This window comes from Acomys russatus, chromosome 12 (assembly GCF_903995435.1).
Source record: "Acomys russatus chromosome 12, mAcoRus1.1, whole genome shotgun sequence".
Classification (NCBI taxonomy): Eukaryota; Metazoa; Chordata; class Mammalia; order Rodentia; family Muridae; genus Acomys; species Acomys russatus.
Genome location: NC_067148.1, coordinates 16,698,086 through 16,715,903, shown reverse-complemented (window position 1 = coordinate 16,715,903; position 17,818 = coordinate 16,698,086). Strand labels below are relative to the sequence as shown.

The 17,818-nt window shown below is 47.1% G+C and overlaps 1 protein-coding gene across 6 annotated transcripts in view; it reads right to left on the bottom strand.

Moving 5' to 3' along the window:
• Nucleotides 1-17,818, bottom strand: part of Nrp2 (neuropilin 2) — a 114,970-nt gene that overhangs the window by 54,437 nt on the left and 42,715 nt on the right. For all 6 annotated transcript variants that reach the window (XM_051153920.1, XM_051153922.1, XM_051153921.1 and 3 more), the window contains exons 5-8: nucleotides 17,293-17,448; nucleotides 15,453-15,622; nucleotides 13,459-13,614; nucleotides 517-661 (exon numbers count right to left, since the gene is read on the bottom strand). In XM_051153920.1, the coding sequence (XP_051009877.1) occupies nucleotides 517-661; nucleotides 13,459-13,614; nucleotides 15,453-15,622; nucleotides 17,293-17,448 (627 nt within the window). The remainder of the gene's footprint in view (nucleotides 1-516; nucleotides 662-13,458; nucleotides 13,615-15,452; nucleotides 15,623-17,292; nucleotides 17,449-17,818) is intronic.

The window sequence follows — 17,818 nt, the reverse complement described above, 5'->3', positions numbered from 1 at the left end:
TCCGTCCAACTTGCTGGGATGCCTATATCGGAGTGGGCCTGTTGTGGTTCCTGTGTGTTTGTAGTGCCATGTCTACATCCTGGTCTCTGCATGAGGCACCAGAGAGCACTATTTTGAGGTTTGAGTTACCTAGGTTACCGTGGTACCATAACTTACTGGGGATTTAGTACCTTAACTCTTGGTTTCCTATTGTGTTAGGTGAGGAAAATGACAACACTTAGGCCGTTGAGTTCTATTAAGAATACTAAAAGACAGCGCGCTTATGGTAGGATTGGGTATCAAATTAACATTCAGTACATTTAAACTAGTATAAACAAGCATAAGCTTAATGACAAACGTATTGAATGAACACATGGATGAATAGATGAAAGGATTAAGTCCTGTAGGATTTGAGCCTTCGAGCCATCCTTTTGGGAAGGTCACGTGGCACAATCTTACAGGTTCAGAAGTAGGGGAGAAGCCTAGGATACAGTTGCTTCCCCTGTCTCACCAGAAAACCCCTTCCCCCTACCTCACCTGTGACCCGGCAGCCGAAGAGCTCCAGTCGCAGGGCGATGCCCAGGTGCCACGTCTGCGGGCGGATCCTGATGAACCTGGTCAGCAGTGGCACAGGGAGCTTGTTCAGCACCACCTCAGTTGCATCGTTGTTAGCTTGAAATATCTGCAACGTAAAGATGCAAAGCTGTTGTCACTGAAACCCCTGCTTATGACGCCAACACGTGGGCACTCATGGAGAGGGGCAGGGAAGCTCTGCGTGCATGCCCAGACATCACCAGCGGCTTTGTCTGTGCTGGGCTTTTTAGCATCACTGTGAAAAAAGAAATTTAATTTCTCATCCTGCTTTAACTTGGAAAAAAAAAAGTGAACTTTGCAAAAAGTTTTGGAAGGAGGGAATATTTTGCTTCGGGGCTGAGAGCAAACAGAGGAAGGAGATTTGAAAAAAGAAAACACTTCAGAAGCTCATAAAGAGAGAAAACAGCACATTCGTTATAAAGGAGGTGGGTATGTCATCTGTCGGTCGGGGGGGGGGGTGGCGCAGACCTCACACACTAGCTTGAACTTGACGCTCCCTCTCCCTCACGTTGCAGGCTCACCGGGACTACTTGCAGGGCATTTTCTAATTGCACAGCACTTTACCGTTGTTTTCTCTAGTTCCCCATTCTGAGTGCGTGAGCGGTTGGGGGCTGCCTTCTACCCCGTACCTTCTGTCAGTCAACACTTTTCTCTGTTCTCTCAGCTCTTTGTTGTAGGCTCAGGGTTGTAGACAGCCTCTTAAGAGTTGGGCTTCAGCATCCTCTCAGCCTAGCCCTGGGTCTGTAATGAAATCCATCCCTGTCCCCAGCTGACCGGGGAGGGCCTCTCTTATGGGAGGAAAGGCTTTTTGGACTAGCTTCTGACCTAACATGGTAGGCATAAGCCCTGGCTTACCAGATGGCCCAAATCAATAACTGCCATATGGACCTCGTGTACTTGTATGTTCTCCATTAAAAATAAGTAGCTAGAGCAAGGATACGCGAGTTTCGTTTGGTTTCCCTGGATAAGGGTGAAAGGAAAAACCAAGTGGCCCACTGTCATTTCTAAATCACGCCTGGTGTAGGTCGAGCATGCACAGGACCTTGTACATGAACTCATGCCCGGTCTTCTCGGACCAGCATTTCCTCCTGCTGTGTTTAGGCCACAGACAGGGACAAGAGGGATGAAAAGCTAGTGTTATTTGAACACCCATGGAACCAGGCACTATCAGCACAGCGGCTGAGTACCACACTCACCATCCTTTACTGATGAGGGAACTGAAGCTCAAAGAGCCCTGTGTGGTCCATGACATTCAAGCCGGTTTCCTTCCTTAACTTATATACTTAACTGTTTATAAATGCAGGTTTATCGGCAGCGGCTCTCAGCTACCATGCAGGGAGAGGGAAGGAAGGAGGAGAGAGAAAGAGGGGGCACACTCAGTGAAAGGAGACAGAGACAGAGAGGGAGAGGGGAAGGGAGGAGGAGGGGAGGAGGAAGAAGAGGAGGGAGAGAGAGAGAGAGAGAGAGAGAGAGAGAGAGAGAGAGAGAGAGAGAGAGAGAGAGAGAGAGCTCCTAACTCTTATGTCAGTATTCTAGCTGGTGGCTAGAATGGTCAGCTATCCAGTCATAGCTTGAATAGAAGAAAAAGTCACAGACCAGTGGCATGATCTCACAATGAGTTTACAATCCCACTATAGAATGGTTTTAGGAACAGCAGAGTATCGCACATAAGCTTCTAGGCAGTCAACAATGCAGGCTTTTCTTCTCTGTAAACTGCAAACCTTACTACTTGGCAACCCTGAACCCCCCTCCCCTGCCATATTTTCTATTTGCTAAGGCCCACAGACAGAGGCAGTTAAGAACACCCCATAGACAATAGGAGTAAAGGGCAGGAGGCTTCACACCTTCCCTTCCATAACCAAATGAAGTGGGTAAGCAGCTTGCTCCATACAGGAAGGAAGGAAGGAAGGAAGGAAGGAAGGAAGGAAGGAAGGAAGGAAGGAAAGGGATGTCACCAGTCCGCTGTGCTTAAGCCACAAGATGAAAGCCACCAAATCTGAGAGAAGAGAAGCCTACTCGACCACCCTGCTCGCTATTCCCTCTTCTCCTTAGCTAGCTGGCCCGTGCGTGCTGCATCCTGAGGCAATTGGTGTCCCTTCTGTAGCGTCTCTGACAGTAGGAAGAAGGACCACTCCTCCTGCCGGGACTTGATCCTGCTGCTGCCTCTACAGTGACTGCAGACAGGGAGTGAGGAGACCAGGTTAGCCAAGGAAGAGGAAGAACCTGGAAGAAGACATGGCAGAGCCAGCACCTGGCAGAAGGCCTGTGAGGAAAACTGCCTGGCCCTTTAAGACCCTAATCTCTGAGTGGAGAACAGGGTTCCAGAAAGACCTAACCTTGCCATTCCCATCTCTTGCTTCCTTTGTGCTGAAAACAATTCTATGGCAGTGAGGAAAGGGCTGGAGGATCTTTAACCAAGTAAATGAGATCCATCAGTTTTTCTAGAGTTTAGCAAGCCAACTTTTTGTTTGTTTTGTTTTGGCAAGGGAGCAGCAAACGAAACACTTTGCTGATTTCGGATGGGTGCTGTGAGCAGTGGGGGCCACCACCACTGGATGTTCCCTGTGGATGGTGACGGTGACTGTGTATGGCCTTCATCAGGAGACAATGAGCAGTTCCTATCGGAGGCAGCTTTAGTTGGCACATAAACACATAATTGGAGAGCTGAAAGGATTTGAACTTGCGCACAGCTGCTGATCCACAGCGCGCACACACACACACCATGCTGGTACCATTTAGAAACACAGCATGTTTTATGTGTTTTTAATATCCAATTTTATCTACTCTGACCCACTTCATTTCTCAGCCTTGGCAGATAATTCCAGGAAACCCTTTCTTTCCTCCTCCTCCTCCTCCTCCTCCTCCTCCTCCTCCTCCTCCTCCTCCTCTTCCTCCTCTTCCCTCTGCCCTTTCTTGTACAGGGTCTCACTTTGTAGCCTAAGTTGTCCTGGAATTCATGATGTAGCCTGACTTTGAAATTGGGGATCCTTCTGTCTTAGTTTCTTCAGTGCTGGGATTACAGGCACATACCACTGTGCCTGACTCTTGAGCCCCCCTTTTTAAATAAATGGTTGCATAGCTGGAGTATCCTTGGGAGTAAGTAGGGTGATCATTAATGTGTTACATATGAGCTGTGTGGTGCGCACACTCAAATGCACCCTCCAGAGAGAGGCTGGTCTTCCCATGAATACATGTGACCATGAGCTTTGGATGAAGCCCCTCAAACTCCACCTCCAGTAGCTTCCATCAGGGTGGGAGACAGGCAGATGATTGATCCGTGTGTCTCCCATGGAATTCTATTCTGCTGCTTGATTTTGCTCATTCTTCACTAATCTCTGGAAGCAAACAATGTCTCTTTTGAGCATGGGTTCAAATTAGTCTTCACATTGCCAAGCTTAGTTCCTTACCGCTTCCTTTTTGGCTTTTGACCTTTTACCCCTGTCCACCCTGCATCCAGATCTCTGCAGAAGAAGCATCATCTTTCTGGGAAAAAAAATTTCTGGATGCTTAGCCCTCTGAGTGTGGCAGCAAGAACAAAACAAACCCTGCCACTTAATCAGGAGCCTGGAGCCAGGCTCTGGTGCTAATTAGCTTGTAAGGTTGGCAAATATCTCTGTCTCTCCCTGGGCCACAGTGTCCTTCACTGTTAAGCGAGGGCCCTCTCTGGCCAGCGGACTCTAAGCCTTTGTCCACAAGAATCTTCATGGTTTGAATTCCTCTAAGAACGTCCACTTTGTAAAAGGGCACTTGAGTGACCCATTGTCCTTATGACCTAAGTGCTTTCGTGGGCCATGGCTGTGGATATTTAATTCACTTCAGACAGTGCCCAGAACAGATGATGAGTGCTCCATTCACAGGCACGATATACCTTGTTGATGTCCTGGGTTCAATAACAGTTCAAATTATTAATAACCGAGTGTAATGAATAACAACGCCTTACTCCCTATGTACTGCTTTTGGCCCAAAGATATCAAAGTACAATTTATGAAAATCCATTTTTAATGAAATATTAAGCAGTTTCTATTTCTCCTGACCCAATAGATTTACAGGGTCTCTATTTTTCTCCCTGCATCTCCCCTATTTATAGCTGGTAAATGCTATCATATATTATACATCTTTATGACTTTCTCAATGCTTCTGTGGTTTTAGAATCACCCGTCATACGTTTTTCTGATCAAATTCCCTAAGATGGATTCTTGGCTTCCAGTCTAGGCATCGCAAGGTAAGGAGTAGTATGCCTGGGAAACGATGCCAGGAAATTGGTTTTATCCCCTATTCTCTGCCGACTCACTAAATCACTACAGGCAGATCAATAAACCTTAGATACGTTAATTTCTCCTTCAGGAAGATAAAGCCACTAGAAGCGTGCAGGTAGTTACTAGAACCTTCCAGCCCTGATGACCTTCTCCCGTGCCTGAACAATACCCAGGCCAAATATTGCAGTAGGAACCAAGTCACATGCCATGAATGGGCCTTTGGACACTTGGGAGAGTTCAAGTTTAGAAGGCCATTCACTCCTCGTTCCTGCCCGTGGTCACACTAAACCTTGACAGTGAGGTGTTAGAAATGGTGGGAAAAATCAATAGATTGCTCATATATATATATATCTCTTATACTCAGATAGGTTTATCAAAGTGCATGATGGAATTTTAACAACTGCTTAAAGAGCTAGAATTGGAAGAGGATATTTATTTTATTCATCTGAAAAGGAAGAGTACTATAGCTACTTTACTACCCAAAGGAGGACCAGGAGTGCGTTCAAGTTGACCTCAGCCCTATGGTGGTCATTGGTTTGATGTGTACATGTATATTGTTTTTTAAGAAGCTATGTTGAACAAAGGGCTGTCTTCAAGTGCATCTGTGTAAACCAAGTCCAAGAACCAGCTCAGGGTACAAAGTGGATTGGTAGTCCGTTTGGTGCCTCCCTGAGTTCTGAACATAATCCAACATTTCCTGCTTGATTCTTGAGGCCTTTGCCTTATTTTTCAGCGGAACAGAAGCTGGCTGAAACCCAGCTGCACGGAATAGAGTTCTGATCTTCACCTCTAGGGGAGGGCGAAGCGCCTGCGAAGTAAATCAGCTGCTATCTAGCGCCTCCGTTTAGTTGTTATCTGACACCCGGAGGAAAAGACAGTCCACACATATTCACTGGGACCATGACCCCCAGGCTTAGATTTTATGGACTATATAATATAACACAGGAGAAAAAAAATCACTTCTTTCATATTAAAAAATACCATCCATTTAGCAACACAGGATCGCTGATAATTTTTAGGTTCCTCCTTTTCCTGTTTCTTATTCATCTCTAGTCTTGGCCACCTCACCTTTGCTGGCCTTCTTTTTTAAAGCATAGGCAGGACCTTTGGCCCTGCTGAGAATGGGTACACACTTCCAGGCTCCTGGAAGGGAGATGTGCTGCTTGCAGGCCTGTAATCCCAGCACTCAGGGAGGCAGAGGCAGGCAGCTAGCTCTCTGTGAGTTTGAGGCCAGCCTGGTCTACAGGGAGAGTTCCAGGACAGCCAAGGATACATAGAGAAACCCTGTCTAAAAACAAACAACAAACAACAAACAACAATGAAACCCCCCTCTAATCCTGTCCTATGCACTGTTTACCTCTGCTGATGCAACCATATGCCTGGGATGGTATGGATGCTAGAGGTCACTGTGCCTACTTCAAGGACAAAAGAGAAAATTCTGGAAAAGCTGTTGAGCTCTTGAGAGCAGAGGCATCATTTAGGCCTAATAGCTGGGCAAGCTTCCTAAGCGCAGAAGGTCCTTCAGTGGGCAAGCCGCTTTTCACGGGAGTGTGGTGTCCACTGTGACAAGACCTTCATATGGCTTGACCTACTGTTTACTTCAGTGTGGCTCTCACCAGCAGACCTCTCTCACCTTCAGGGACTGCAGCAGAAACCATTCTCAAAGATGCTTCTATGCTAGAACCCTGAGGTAGAATTTATGCAGAGAATTTCTTTCTTCAAAATTACTTCTCCCTGTGAGTTCAAGGCCAGCCTGGTCTACAAAGTGAGTCCAGGACAGCCAAGGCTACACAGAGAAAGCCTGTCTCAAAAATCAAAGGAGGAAATTTCTTCCCATTAGTAAATGTTTCCTTGCATCCAAAGCTCCCCTTTTCAATGTCTTTGATGCAGGTACTTGAGGAGAGCAGAACAGGCAGAAAAGAAGAGTGGGGGAAACTGGGAAGCCATGGTCACTTCAGGAAATACAGCAACTTATCCTTCTGTGGGACTGAGGGCCTTCCTCTCTTTCTGTGCTGCCTCACATTTTCTTCCTAAACCAGCTATCGCATCTGCCCATAAAAATAAATGACTAATCAATGAATGGCATCCCATTTAATTAATTTGCTATACCAAACAGGCAAGGTGGACGGAGGGGCCATGGCACTAGGGGAAAATGATGTTATAGTGTTGGCATTTCTCTCCCTTAAAACTTCTCCTTGCTGTAACAAAAAAAATGTAAAGCAAGCGCTTTCATTCTAGTGAATGTGGGAGCGTAGCCAGATGCAGTCCAAAGGGATGTGTGTGTGTATGTGTGTGTGAGTGTGTGTGTATAGACATCTATCTATCTATCTATCTATCTATCTATCTATCTATCTATCTATCTATCTATCTAAAAATCTATAATCTATCTATGTGTGTATCTATCTAAGTATCTATCATTCCATCTAGGGGAGGGGGAGGGGAGGAATGAAGGAGCTCTTTAATAACCACATGCTCATTTGTGACTGTGATGACCTCTGCTCTCCTCCTCCCATACTGTAGGGCTGTTTTTGTCATCAGCCTGCTTCTTTCTGGGGGTGGGTGGAGGTGGGCGGGTTGTGCACATCCCCATCTGTGTGTGCCTTGTGGGGCCTCTACATTTAATGCAGGATTATGTTACTCCCATGGAGACACTGAGCCCGGGAACATAGCCTACAAACAGGATTAGGGTTTCAGGATTTGAGACAGGAAAGCATCAGGGAAGAGAGGAGAGGACAGGAGAGGAGAGGAGGACATTTGGGGACCCAGGCTAGAGGAGCAGCTTGAGGAACAGGCTTGGAAAGGAATCATATACACCACCATTTGTGAAAGATGCAGGGAGAGGGCTGGAGAGATGGCTGACAGCATTGGCTGCTCTTCCAAAGGTCCTGAGTTCAATTCCCAGCAACCACATGGTGTGCCACAACCATCTATAATGAGATCTTCTGGTCTGCAGGTGTACATGCAGGCAAAACATTGCATATACAATAAATGAATAAATAAATCTTTAAAAAAAAAAAGACGCAAGGAGAGATGAATGCAGATGCATCATGAGGCATGAGAGGCCTCTACTTCTGAGAGCTTCCTTACACTGACATTTCTGGACTTTCTTTCTTCCTTTCTTTCTTTCTTTCTTTCTTTCTTTCTTTCTTTCTTTCTTTCTTTCAAGGCAGTTTCCCAAGTCAGCAGAAGAGAATCACAAACAACCAAAGCAAAGCAAAGCAAACCAAATCAAACACTGGGACTGAATTCAAAGAGCACCCTACTACTCACTGGTCCTTCTCCAGGACCAGTTTCTACAACCACAGAGCAGGGAACAGGGAGCAACGAAGCCACCAGACGAGAAGGCTTTCTTTTCATGCTGTTCTAGATTCCCTGGAAACAGCCAAAGAACGCAAGTCCCAAAGCCCAGCCACACCAGGCCTTTGTTTGTTTCCTTTTCTTTCCCAGAATCTCTGTGCACAGCCTAGGCCTAGGAGCACAAAGAATCCAGCATCAAGGTTGGCAGCGCCAGGGATGCTGGCCTCAGCTCTGAGACAGTTCAGCACCCAAGGGACCTGGGTGAAGTTGACTAACAGGAGCCTGACAGAGGATGGTCCAAGCGCATGTATAATGAAATTTTCCCTTGAGCATCCTAAGTGGAGAGGCTAAAGGTCTGAGCTCATCCCATGACAAATGGATAAGGGACAAACTGAATTATCCTGCACACAAGCCTCCTCTCAGCCATAATGGAGGGGGGGGCACACAAACTGGGAGACTTGAACTTGGAAAGGGTACCTGCCCTCTTCAGAGTGCATATAACCATGTTTAGATCATACAATTGTATCCACAGCATCTGAAGGCTGATACCCTAGTCTGAGCCAAGCTGAGTCACGTTCTCATCTTTTTTTTTTTTTTTTTATGTTCTCATTTTTATGATGAGACCATACAACAACAAAAAGACAGACCACAAAAATAATAAGGACAAGTGAAGAATTCACAAAAATATTTTTCTTTAATATTCAAATTATTAATCAGATGAATAATTACATCCCCGATAAAGAATAAAGCTTGAACCTAAGAGGGGACATTTATCTCAGATAGCACAAAGTGCAAGGGCTGGGTGATTTCTCTCAGTCACTTCCAGACCTGTGTTTTTAAAGAGGCAGATATACACATCCCTCAGGGATGTGCTACTTTTTAAATTGACAACTTGCTTCTTTGCTCATGGGGAGCTCTGTGTTCTAGCCTGCTGATTACATCTGAGGAGCATCCTCCCTCTGCGGATGGCCAAGTGCTCTGCTGATGGCTGCTGCATCGCTGCATGCTGCATCGCATCGGCGTAGCTGGGAACACCAAGCCAGAGCCCCGGAAGGGAATATCCAAGGCCATGTGGCGGCCCACTGTCTCAGGAGACCTGCAGCAGAGGTCCTGCTCTTCCAATGCAGGGCCATGGGGCTTGGGGGTGGGGCTTCCTAACGCTACTCTTTCCTTCCAAGTCTCCGATTTACAAAATGATTTGTTTTAATTAAAAAAAATAAATAAATACAGGGCAAAGGAGTTTGGAAGCAGGGGCACTTGTTTTGAAGGGACGCAGCCAAACCAAATAAATAGCAGCTTCTTTCAACTCTCCATCTTCGGGAGCCTGTGATGGAGCCCGAATTCCCCACACAATGTTTGGCATTGACTCCTGAACCACACCACTCTCTTTTAGACCCCCTTAGTAAACAGGGACCCCAGGCTAAGCAGGCCTCTGGGCCTCACAGCTGCCAGGAACCAGTTTCCCCAAGGATGGATGGCAGGGTCGGGAGCATCTGCTTCACTGTCTAAGCCTGGTGGCCAGGGGAGTCTCCTGCCAACTCCAAGATCCCTTCCTGTCCCTGGGGCAACTTGCTTAGACTCTGAGAGGTGCAATCCCACCTGTGAAACATCATGGAATGCTGAAGCCACTAAGTCGGTGCCCGAGGGTTTGTGGAACCTCTTAGCACATGTCCTTACACTAATGTAAGCTTGGTTCTTGCCTGCCATTTATCATTGGGTAATTCTGCAGAGTCACGAGCCCAAGGCTGATTTTACTTTATGCTTTCTCTCCTCAGCTTGGCCATTGGGTTTTAGATCATTTGTCTTCTGTGTTGATTTTTTTTTCCAAATAGAAGAGAACTGCCTAGCAACATCATAAATAAGGGGAGGGTAACCAAAATTATACCAAACAAGAGAGCTGCCTACACTGGCAAAATAAAGGACAACTAAAGGTGGCAATGGTCTTTGCCCCATTGTCCCAACAACAGTCATGATTCCATTCCTCAGTGTCTCTTCACTGCTGACTTATGGGATCAGAGCCTCAGAGGGAGGAAGGAAGGACTGCAACCTGTTAAGCTGGTGCCATTGTTCTCCAGGCACACAGGTCTCGGTGTGTGTATGTGCGTCGCCACATCTGTAATTATACACACGGGCACACGCACATATGAAACTTCTTCCCACTGTTTTGACAACTCCATGCCTGTGTCTGGGATGCTGCTCACGCAGCTGGCAAAACCAAAGGCAGCCATTTCTGCAGGGAGGTTTGTGAAGTAATTTGTATGATCGGAGGGAGCACAGGAGTTGAGTTTGGGCTCAAATGGGGGCGGGGGTGGCGGGGGGGGGGGGGGGGGGGTGAGAGGGGCTCTCTTTGCTTTGTGGTTGTGCCATACATTCGCATAAGGAGGTTCTGCCTATGTGAAAACCATGGGTTCCATATTGTGTGTGCATGTGAAACCGGGTAAGGACTAGGGGCTGTGTGGTTGCATGTGCTTTGCATAAGCAGGCTGCATCTTGCCAGGAAGATGCCACGAACTACCAGCCACATGGGTCAGGTTTTTTTTTGTTGAAAATACCTGTTGAGCATGAAGAGACTGCTCACTGACTGGGGTGGCTGCAAAAAGAGTTCTTTAGTCTTTCTCACCTCCTGGTAGCAGGAAGAAAGCCACTCACAGGCTTTGCCCAGCCTGGGTGACTGTTGCAGTGACACCCCACACCACTTTCAGTGCTCATTAATCTTGTTTTTCTCTGCATTTTCCAATTCCCTGCTCTTTGTTATGCTGTGTGGGTGTTGACAGTGATCAGGGAATTGAGACTGAGTTTCCAAAGTTGTGCCCCAAATGTCACAACACCCTGTCTACTTCCTGTGCCCTGGGAGGGTGTTTTCCAGCTCTTACTCTGCACTCTTGAGCCCAGCAGAGCGGCAGCCTCTTTCTCGGTTCTGCCTTTTCCTTAAGTCTTTCTGTCTTGATTTCGCTTTCAAGCCCACCACGTAACACCAGAGAGCTTGGCCCTGTGCCCGGTATCCAGAAACCACAAAGAGAAACTCGGTGGCAGGACCAGCGTGGATGAGCTCCTCCCTATAGCCTCACTGCCCTCAAGTCCCCTCCTCCCTCCTGCCTCCCTGTCATGGCATCAAATCAAACTGCTGTGGCAGACTTGACAAATCTATTTGGCATGGTTCACTCACCTAGTTCAACCTCAGCAGCCCAGGGAGCTGAGCATTAAACACAGCTATCTGGGGGGAGACCTGCTAACGAAGAGGCTGCAGAGAGCATCCTTGCAGGGGGAGGAGAGGAAGGCTTCTTGGCCTCAACCTCCCCGCCACCACCTCACATGTACAATGGGATGAGGGAGCTGAGGACCAAGACAAAGCCTAGTTGCCAGACTTTGCATTTCCCTTCCTCATTTTAAGTACCAGGAGAATGTATTTCTAATGGAAAGGGAGAAGGCGTTTCCTCTGTCCTATCTCCTTTTATGTGGGCAAAACTGATCCTTTAACACAAAAACAAAAACAAGACCTCCCATCGGCTACTGGGGGAGAGAAATTCTGCCAAAGGTGGGAAGTGTATGCAGAGGACAGTGATAGCCTATTCAATATGGGAACATTGGAAAGGATGAGTCTGACGACTAGAAAGCTCAATTCCTTCCACAGGAATATCTTCCCTGCAAAATTGAATAGCAGGGATAAAGCCGGGAGAACGGCATTCTATCAAAATGTGCAGTGCTAAGGTATTTCCAAAAGCAGATTTCCTACAAATGGTGTTTTAAATAGCATCACGGTCCATCTGTGTGCTTTTAAAATCAGCTTATGCTACAGCATACCTCTGGCCAGCAATGCTTAGTCACTAAACCTGGACAAGGAGACGGTCAGGGGAGCCTCGTGCCTCTCCCTGGGACCCGCTCCTACCTGGCTGCTGGCCCTCACCTGCTATAGCTGAGCTCCCAGATTTTTAGCACTTTCATATTGAAAAGTGTGGGTGGAGAGAGAAACGTGGGTGGAAAAGGAATGAGGTGAGATGAGGACTCGGGTCTGGGACTTCCCCTGGCCCGTGCTGACTCAGTTCCTCCTTCAAACTGGTATCCGGCCTTTCCAAGCTACAATGGGGAGCGTAGAGATGGAAGAGCAGCTCTAGCTTGGCTCACAGGTGAAGGTGAGGGTGTCTTTCCATTGCTAAATATTTTCACCTTCTTTACTGGGCACACGAAGCAATGTACGTTTGTATGTAAGAGAGATAGCTGGTAATTTCTAGAAACCATACTTTCATATGAATGGTGCCATGTTACTATGGCGATTTTTGATTAAAAAAAATACTCCTTAAAAAACACTGCACATTTCCTGAGTAAGAGTGCCAACATTAAAGAGAAGAATTTTCTGGGTCCAAAGATTCTAGGTGTCTGTGTAGTCAGAGAGCATGCTGCCTTGGGACGGTGACAGGGGCCAAATAGATGCCCTTTGCAAATGCTCTTTGGTTGCAGGTGCCTTATTTTGATAATTTATATCTCTGCAGACCAGAACCAGGTGGGACTGTAGCAAAGGGGGTGAAACAAACCTATTTTTTTTTTTTCAGCGCTCTTGATTCTCTTCCACAGGAGGGTCAGCAGCCTCTGGGATTCCCAGGCTGCCTCCTTCACCTGCCTGACCTGAGAGTCAGCCACAGTCTTCAGCCATGCTCCCATTACAGAGGCTCCTCCTGCTCCCACGCAGGTGAAGACAGACCTTTTCCACAGAGCCCTGCATATGCCAAATGCAGCTTATTGCCAGCTGCAGACCCAGAACGCCGCACATGACGCTCATCCCTGTGCACAACAAAAGCCTCCTATCACCCACGTGGACCATATGTCTGGGAGCTGACGGCCCCAGCCAAGAGGATTCGTGCTTCCCCAATAATCATGATTGCCAGTTCAAATCTCAACCCCGACAAATGGTCTTTCTCCTCATTATTTACTTTTCTGGTTCTTCTGGGGGGGGTACATTGTGGCTCCCTCTTAGGGTTTTCTGTGCTTTCATTCCCAGCATGCGAAAGAGACGCGGGCCATAAATGTTCAATGAGTCCTGAGTGCCACGGGGAGGCATGGATGGGGTGGGCATTTTCTCTTTCATTTATGGTCAAGTAAGATTCTGTAAGTTCCTCCCTGCCCCCACTTCCTCCCCGTCAGCTTTGCAAAAAGCAACAGCAGCCAGGCTACTGGAGAAATGGAGTTTTCCAATGACTTTAAGATAAAAAAGTAAAATTTCAGGGCAGTGCATCCCTTGCCCTCACCAGTCCTATGAGCCTCACTACACAATGGCTCTTCCTGAGTGTGGCGTCAAGCTGAAGCTCTTTGAGACTCACTCTTGGGGAAGCTGACTTACCTTGTGGTTTTTGCCATGCCGATGGACCATCCAATCTTCACCGTTGGTGCTGACCTCCAGCTTGTACGATTTGACATAGTAACCTCTCTGCGTCTCCCTGGAAATGGCTCCCTGTGTTGCGATGGCTGTGAGCACAGTTAGGAAGCGCAGGTCCACCTGGGAAGAGATGTCCAACAGTAAGGGGACCAACTTTCTCCCAACGCCATCTGGCCCTTTCTGAAAAGGACAGAGCTGCCATGCTAAGCTCACAAGCCGGGTGTGTGCTTGTAACTATCATGTGATTGTTGATGTTAAAGTCAACACTTAAAGTCAGCTAAGTGACTTCTTACCAGAATGGATATTTTTTTTCTTGAAAAATGGAACTTGCTGTTTTTTTTTTTTTATTTCCTTCTACTTGCAGATCTAAATGGGTAATATTTACTTTCTCCTAACTACTGAATACTTAGACTTATGACTCCCTCAATAACCTATGGTCGGCTTCAGACCATGAAGGCCGAACTGTCCTAAAGGAACACTAAATGACAAAAATCTACTCTATGCCAATGCAATCCACTGTAATGCTCTGGAAGTGACAACCCATAGCCATCTTTTCACCCTTTATTCCCTCCCTCCATTGTGTCTGTATTTACTCAGGTCACCAAAGGGCCAAAGGGCATTCAGTGTCTGCCCAAGTAATTAGGCTTATGCACCAACTCTTGACCTTTCCCTCTTCAAGGAGGATGGCCAACACTTTGAGGCACCTTCCCTCTGACAATGCCAAACCCATTTGAAAATTACTGGATATTGCTCCTCTGCTGCCTATGGTCTTTCTTAATGGCAGTCTCTGTATGCGTTAGTGTATGCAAACTGATGGAAGTCAATTTAGTAAGCACTTGTAGGCTACTCAATGTGTGCGTGGCATTATGAAACATTCAAAAGAAACACACAATCACTTCTTGTGTACAAGAAAAGGTAAATAGCATTAACGAAAAACAGACTATTACGGGGCAAAAATAAGGAGCGTAGTAAATAGACTGTAAGAACAAAGAACCTTCCAGAAGCTTTGCAAGATGAAAGGATTTTTAGAGAGTCAGAGGGGAGAGACAGTGACAAATGGCCTGAGAGTTGTGTTCTTAGAGCCTTCTTGGCTCCCTGAAGTTTCTAAGTGGTCTCTCTCTCTCCCTTCTTTGCTGTCTGCACAGCAGTATCTGTCTTAGAGCAGAGGTCACCATGTCGCGTCAGAGCTGGGACAGGCTTGTCAGTGGGTCACAAGGCTGTCTGTGTGTGTCATAAAAGCAGATGCTACTCTAGTACAGAACTGGCAGTTTGTTCCCCCCGTTTCCTTCCTCCCAGGGGATCAGAGCTGGATCCATGTGCGGTGCAGGAAGATTACTCAACACGAGCTGCAAGACTAGGCCAGGAAGACAGCAAACAATAGTCTGAAAAGACGCTGCCGAGCATCTGGGTAACTTGAGTTTCATTCCCCTAAGTGACATTTTCCCATGTGTTCTCTGATAGCTATGTGCAAAACCTTCCTGGCAGGCTCCTTCCAGATAGCAAAGATCAGAAGAAGTTGCCATATTCAGCTAGCGCCCAACAAACCTGCCTTCAGGAAAATGCTTTCCCCACATCTCTGATGCATCCTTGTGCCAAGAATGAGGAAGATCTGGAACTATTTATAGAACACTCCTTTGATACTGATAGGGCAAACAGTATCCTGGCCAATCAACTCTCCTCAGGCCCCACTAATCCACATAAGGGCGAGGGCAAGTGGTCCTCTTCCTCATCACTTGATCCCAGCACACAGCACAGACCTCGGCATGGCATGCTACCTTTTCATTTGGATGGATGGATGGATGGATGGATGGATGGATAGATGGATGGACGGACAGACGCAATTCTCACCCATCCCATTTGTTATTTTAGCATCCCTGTCGGCTCTAGCTGAGGGGCCACACTACTGTCCCATCAACACACACATTCTCCACCCCATCCCCAAGTATCTGAGTACGCACCTGGAGATACTCTTTGTTGGAATCCAAGTTGGGTGTCCAGCCATTGTCGTCGCCATGGAGCCTGCTCTGCTGAGGAGTCCACCTCCCATCAGAGAAGGTGGATGAGGCACTGATCTGTTCATTGGCAATCCTGCCGGACTCCATTCCCAGGGGGACATTGCACTGAAAGTCTGGAGAATGGATATTGGTCAAGGGCAGAGTTGGACATCTTCACTTCAAACAGCTGCCCCCACCCACAGCCGCCTCACCCCCACCCCTCCACACATTGTTTCCTTCTAGAGACAAGTCCTTGCAGGCACTCCCTCATCTTGAATCTAATTATATGCTCACATTTTAAAAACAACTATACTGAAGTCACATAGTTAACAACCCCTCTGGGTCTTCAAGGAACTAAATTGGACCTAAAAGAAATTAGACGATAGATAAATAAGAATCATCCTATAAATTAAAAACACCATCTACAACACAAGTGCTGCAGGCTATGGGTGCTCTCAAGTGCCAGATGCACCAGCCGTGGGATACAGGTGAACATGACAATCTGGGTGGGCTGAGCCGTCGTGGGAAGCCTGCTTTATGAACACACACCCAGGAGGTACTTTTACATGTTTCTCTCTTTCACCCAAGTGTTTCCTGATTTCTGGCATTGACGATACACACTACGAAGTATAAACACCTGCTTTAGGAGCTGTCTCTAAGCACACGCATGCCCCATTGTGTTCCCCTGCACCATCTGGGCTAAGAGATCCAGGAGTCTCTGACCCTGCTCTTATGCCATCAGCGAAACTGCCTTCCTTCACCTGGATGCTATGGACATTGATCAGTGTTTGCAGAGGTATATGTTTGGTAAAAACCTGCTACCTTTCTGAGGTACCAAACGTATTCTTCAGCTCTGTGGCTGCACTGGCCATTTACTGAGCCAGCTATAGCTCGCTATGCTGTTCCTCCAGCAACCTTTCAGGCACTCAGATGAAAAACACAGAAGCAAGGACTCCGAGCAGAACCCACTCATTTCCAGGCAAGGCAGGCTGCTGAGTCTGTAGTTACATGGGTGGTGAGCAGTGGCTGGAATCTCTCAGATCTCATCATCTAAATGTGCTTTTTTGTTGTTGTTTTTGCTTTGTTTTGTTTTGTTTTGTTTTTTTCCTTCAGGAAATCATTTGGGTCTCTAAGCAGCCATGGCAGTGTATATGAGGCACAGGGCTGGGAGCAGATGGTTTGAAAATGGGCCTCAGGATGGGAGCCCAGTGGCCTGAGTGGCAAGTTCCACAACAGCTGGGCCCACAGCAGCACTTAGCAAATGCTACGCACAGTGCCTGGCGCGCAGTGGAAGCTCCCGAAACTGTATTTCTTGCACGTGTCAGGTGGAAGTCAAGGGGTTGCTTTGTCTAGCTAGAGAAACTCTACCCAGAGCTACAGAACTTAAATGCTGAGTTACATATGGCTATTTTGTGACAATGGCCTTTGAGGTCTGGAGATGGAGGAACTGATCCAGGCCTGACAAAGGTTAGGCACCAAAGGCGCCATCCTAACAGCACTTTCCCATCCATGTATGAGGGAATGGAGCCCTCAGATGGTCTTGTGACTTTCTCTGGGAATAACGTATTTGTTTGGGTTTTTTTTTTTTATAAGGAAACGAGGACCCAGATAGACATCGCCCTTTTCCCATTCATCTTTGCAGAGAAAGAAGACATGGCTTTCCTTCCTTGAGCTGAGATGCCACCACGAAGCCTTCAGTATTCCTTCTGCTGTTTTCAAGGAGGTCAGCCCTTCATCTGTACCCACACATGTCCCTAATAAGAAGACAGGACAGGGATTCCCAAATGTCAAATGGCCAACTCACTCTCAGGAGGCTCTTGGTGGACCAAGTAGTAACGCGCGGAGAAGCCATCCTTGGCCACTGCCATGTCCGTGTGAAAGGTCAGGGAGAGGATCCCTGTGGATGAGCGGAGTTTGGAGGGCGTTTTGGTCCCACAGTACTTGCCAATCAGAGGACCAACTGGATATAGGAGACAAAGAGCAGACAGAGGAAGTGGAAATCTCAAATTGGCTTCCAATGCTTTTTCCCTTCCCACAATTGCGAACCTCACTGCCAATACCTTGACATACAAACTGAAGGTGCGCTTCATGCCTGATACTTCCCCTGAACATTAAAAAGTACTTCCCCTGAGCTGGCTTTGTTCTGTTCTCCCGTCCCAGAGAGATGGGTCAAAGGTATCATTACAGTACCTGCTCTGCAGAGGAAGAAATTGAGTTTCAGAGTCAGTTGACACTACCCTATTCACATTGCTAGGAAATAACAGAGCTGGGACCCAAACCCTACTTGCTTGCCGAAGTCTTATGCCTTTCCCAAGACAAAACCCAAGATC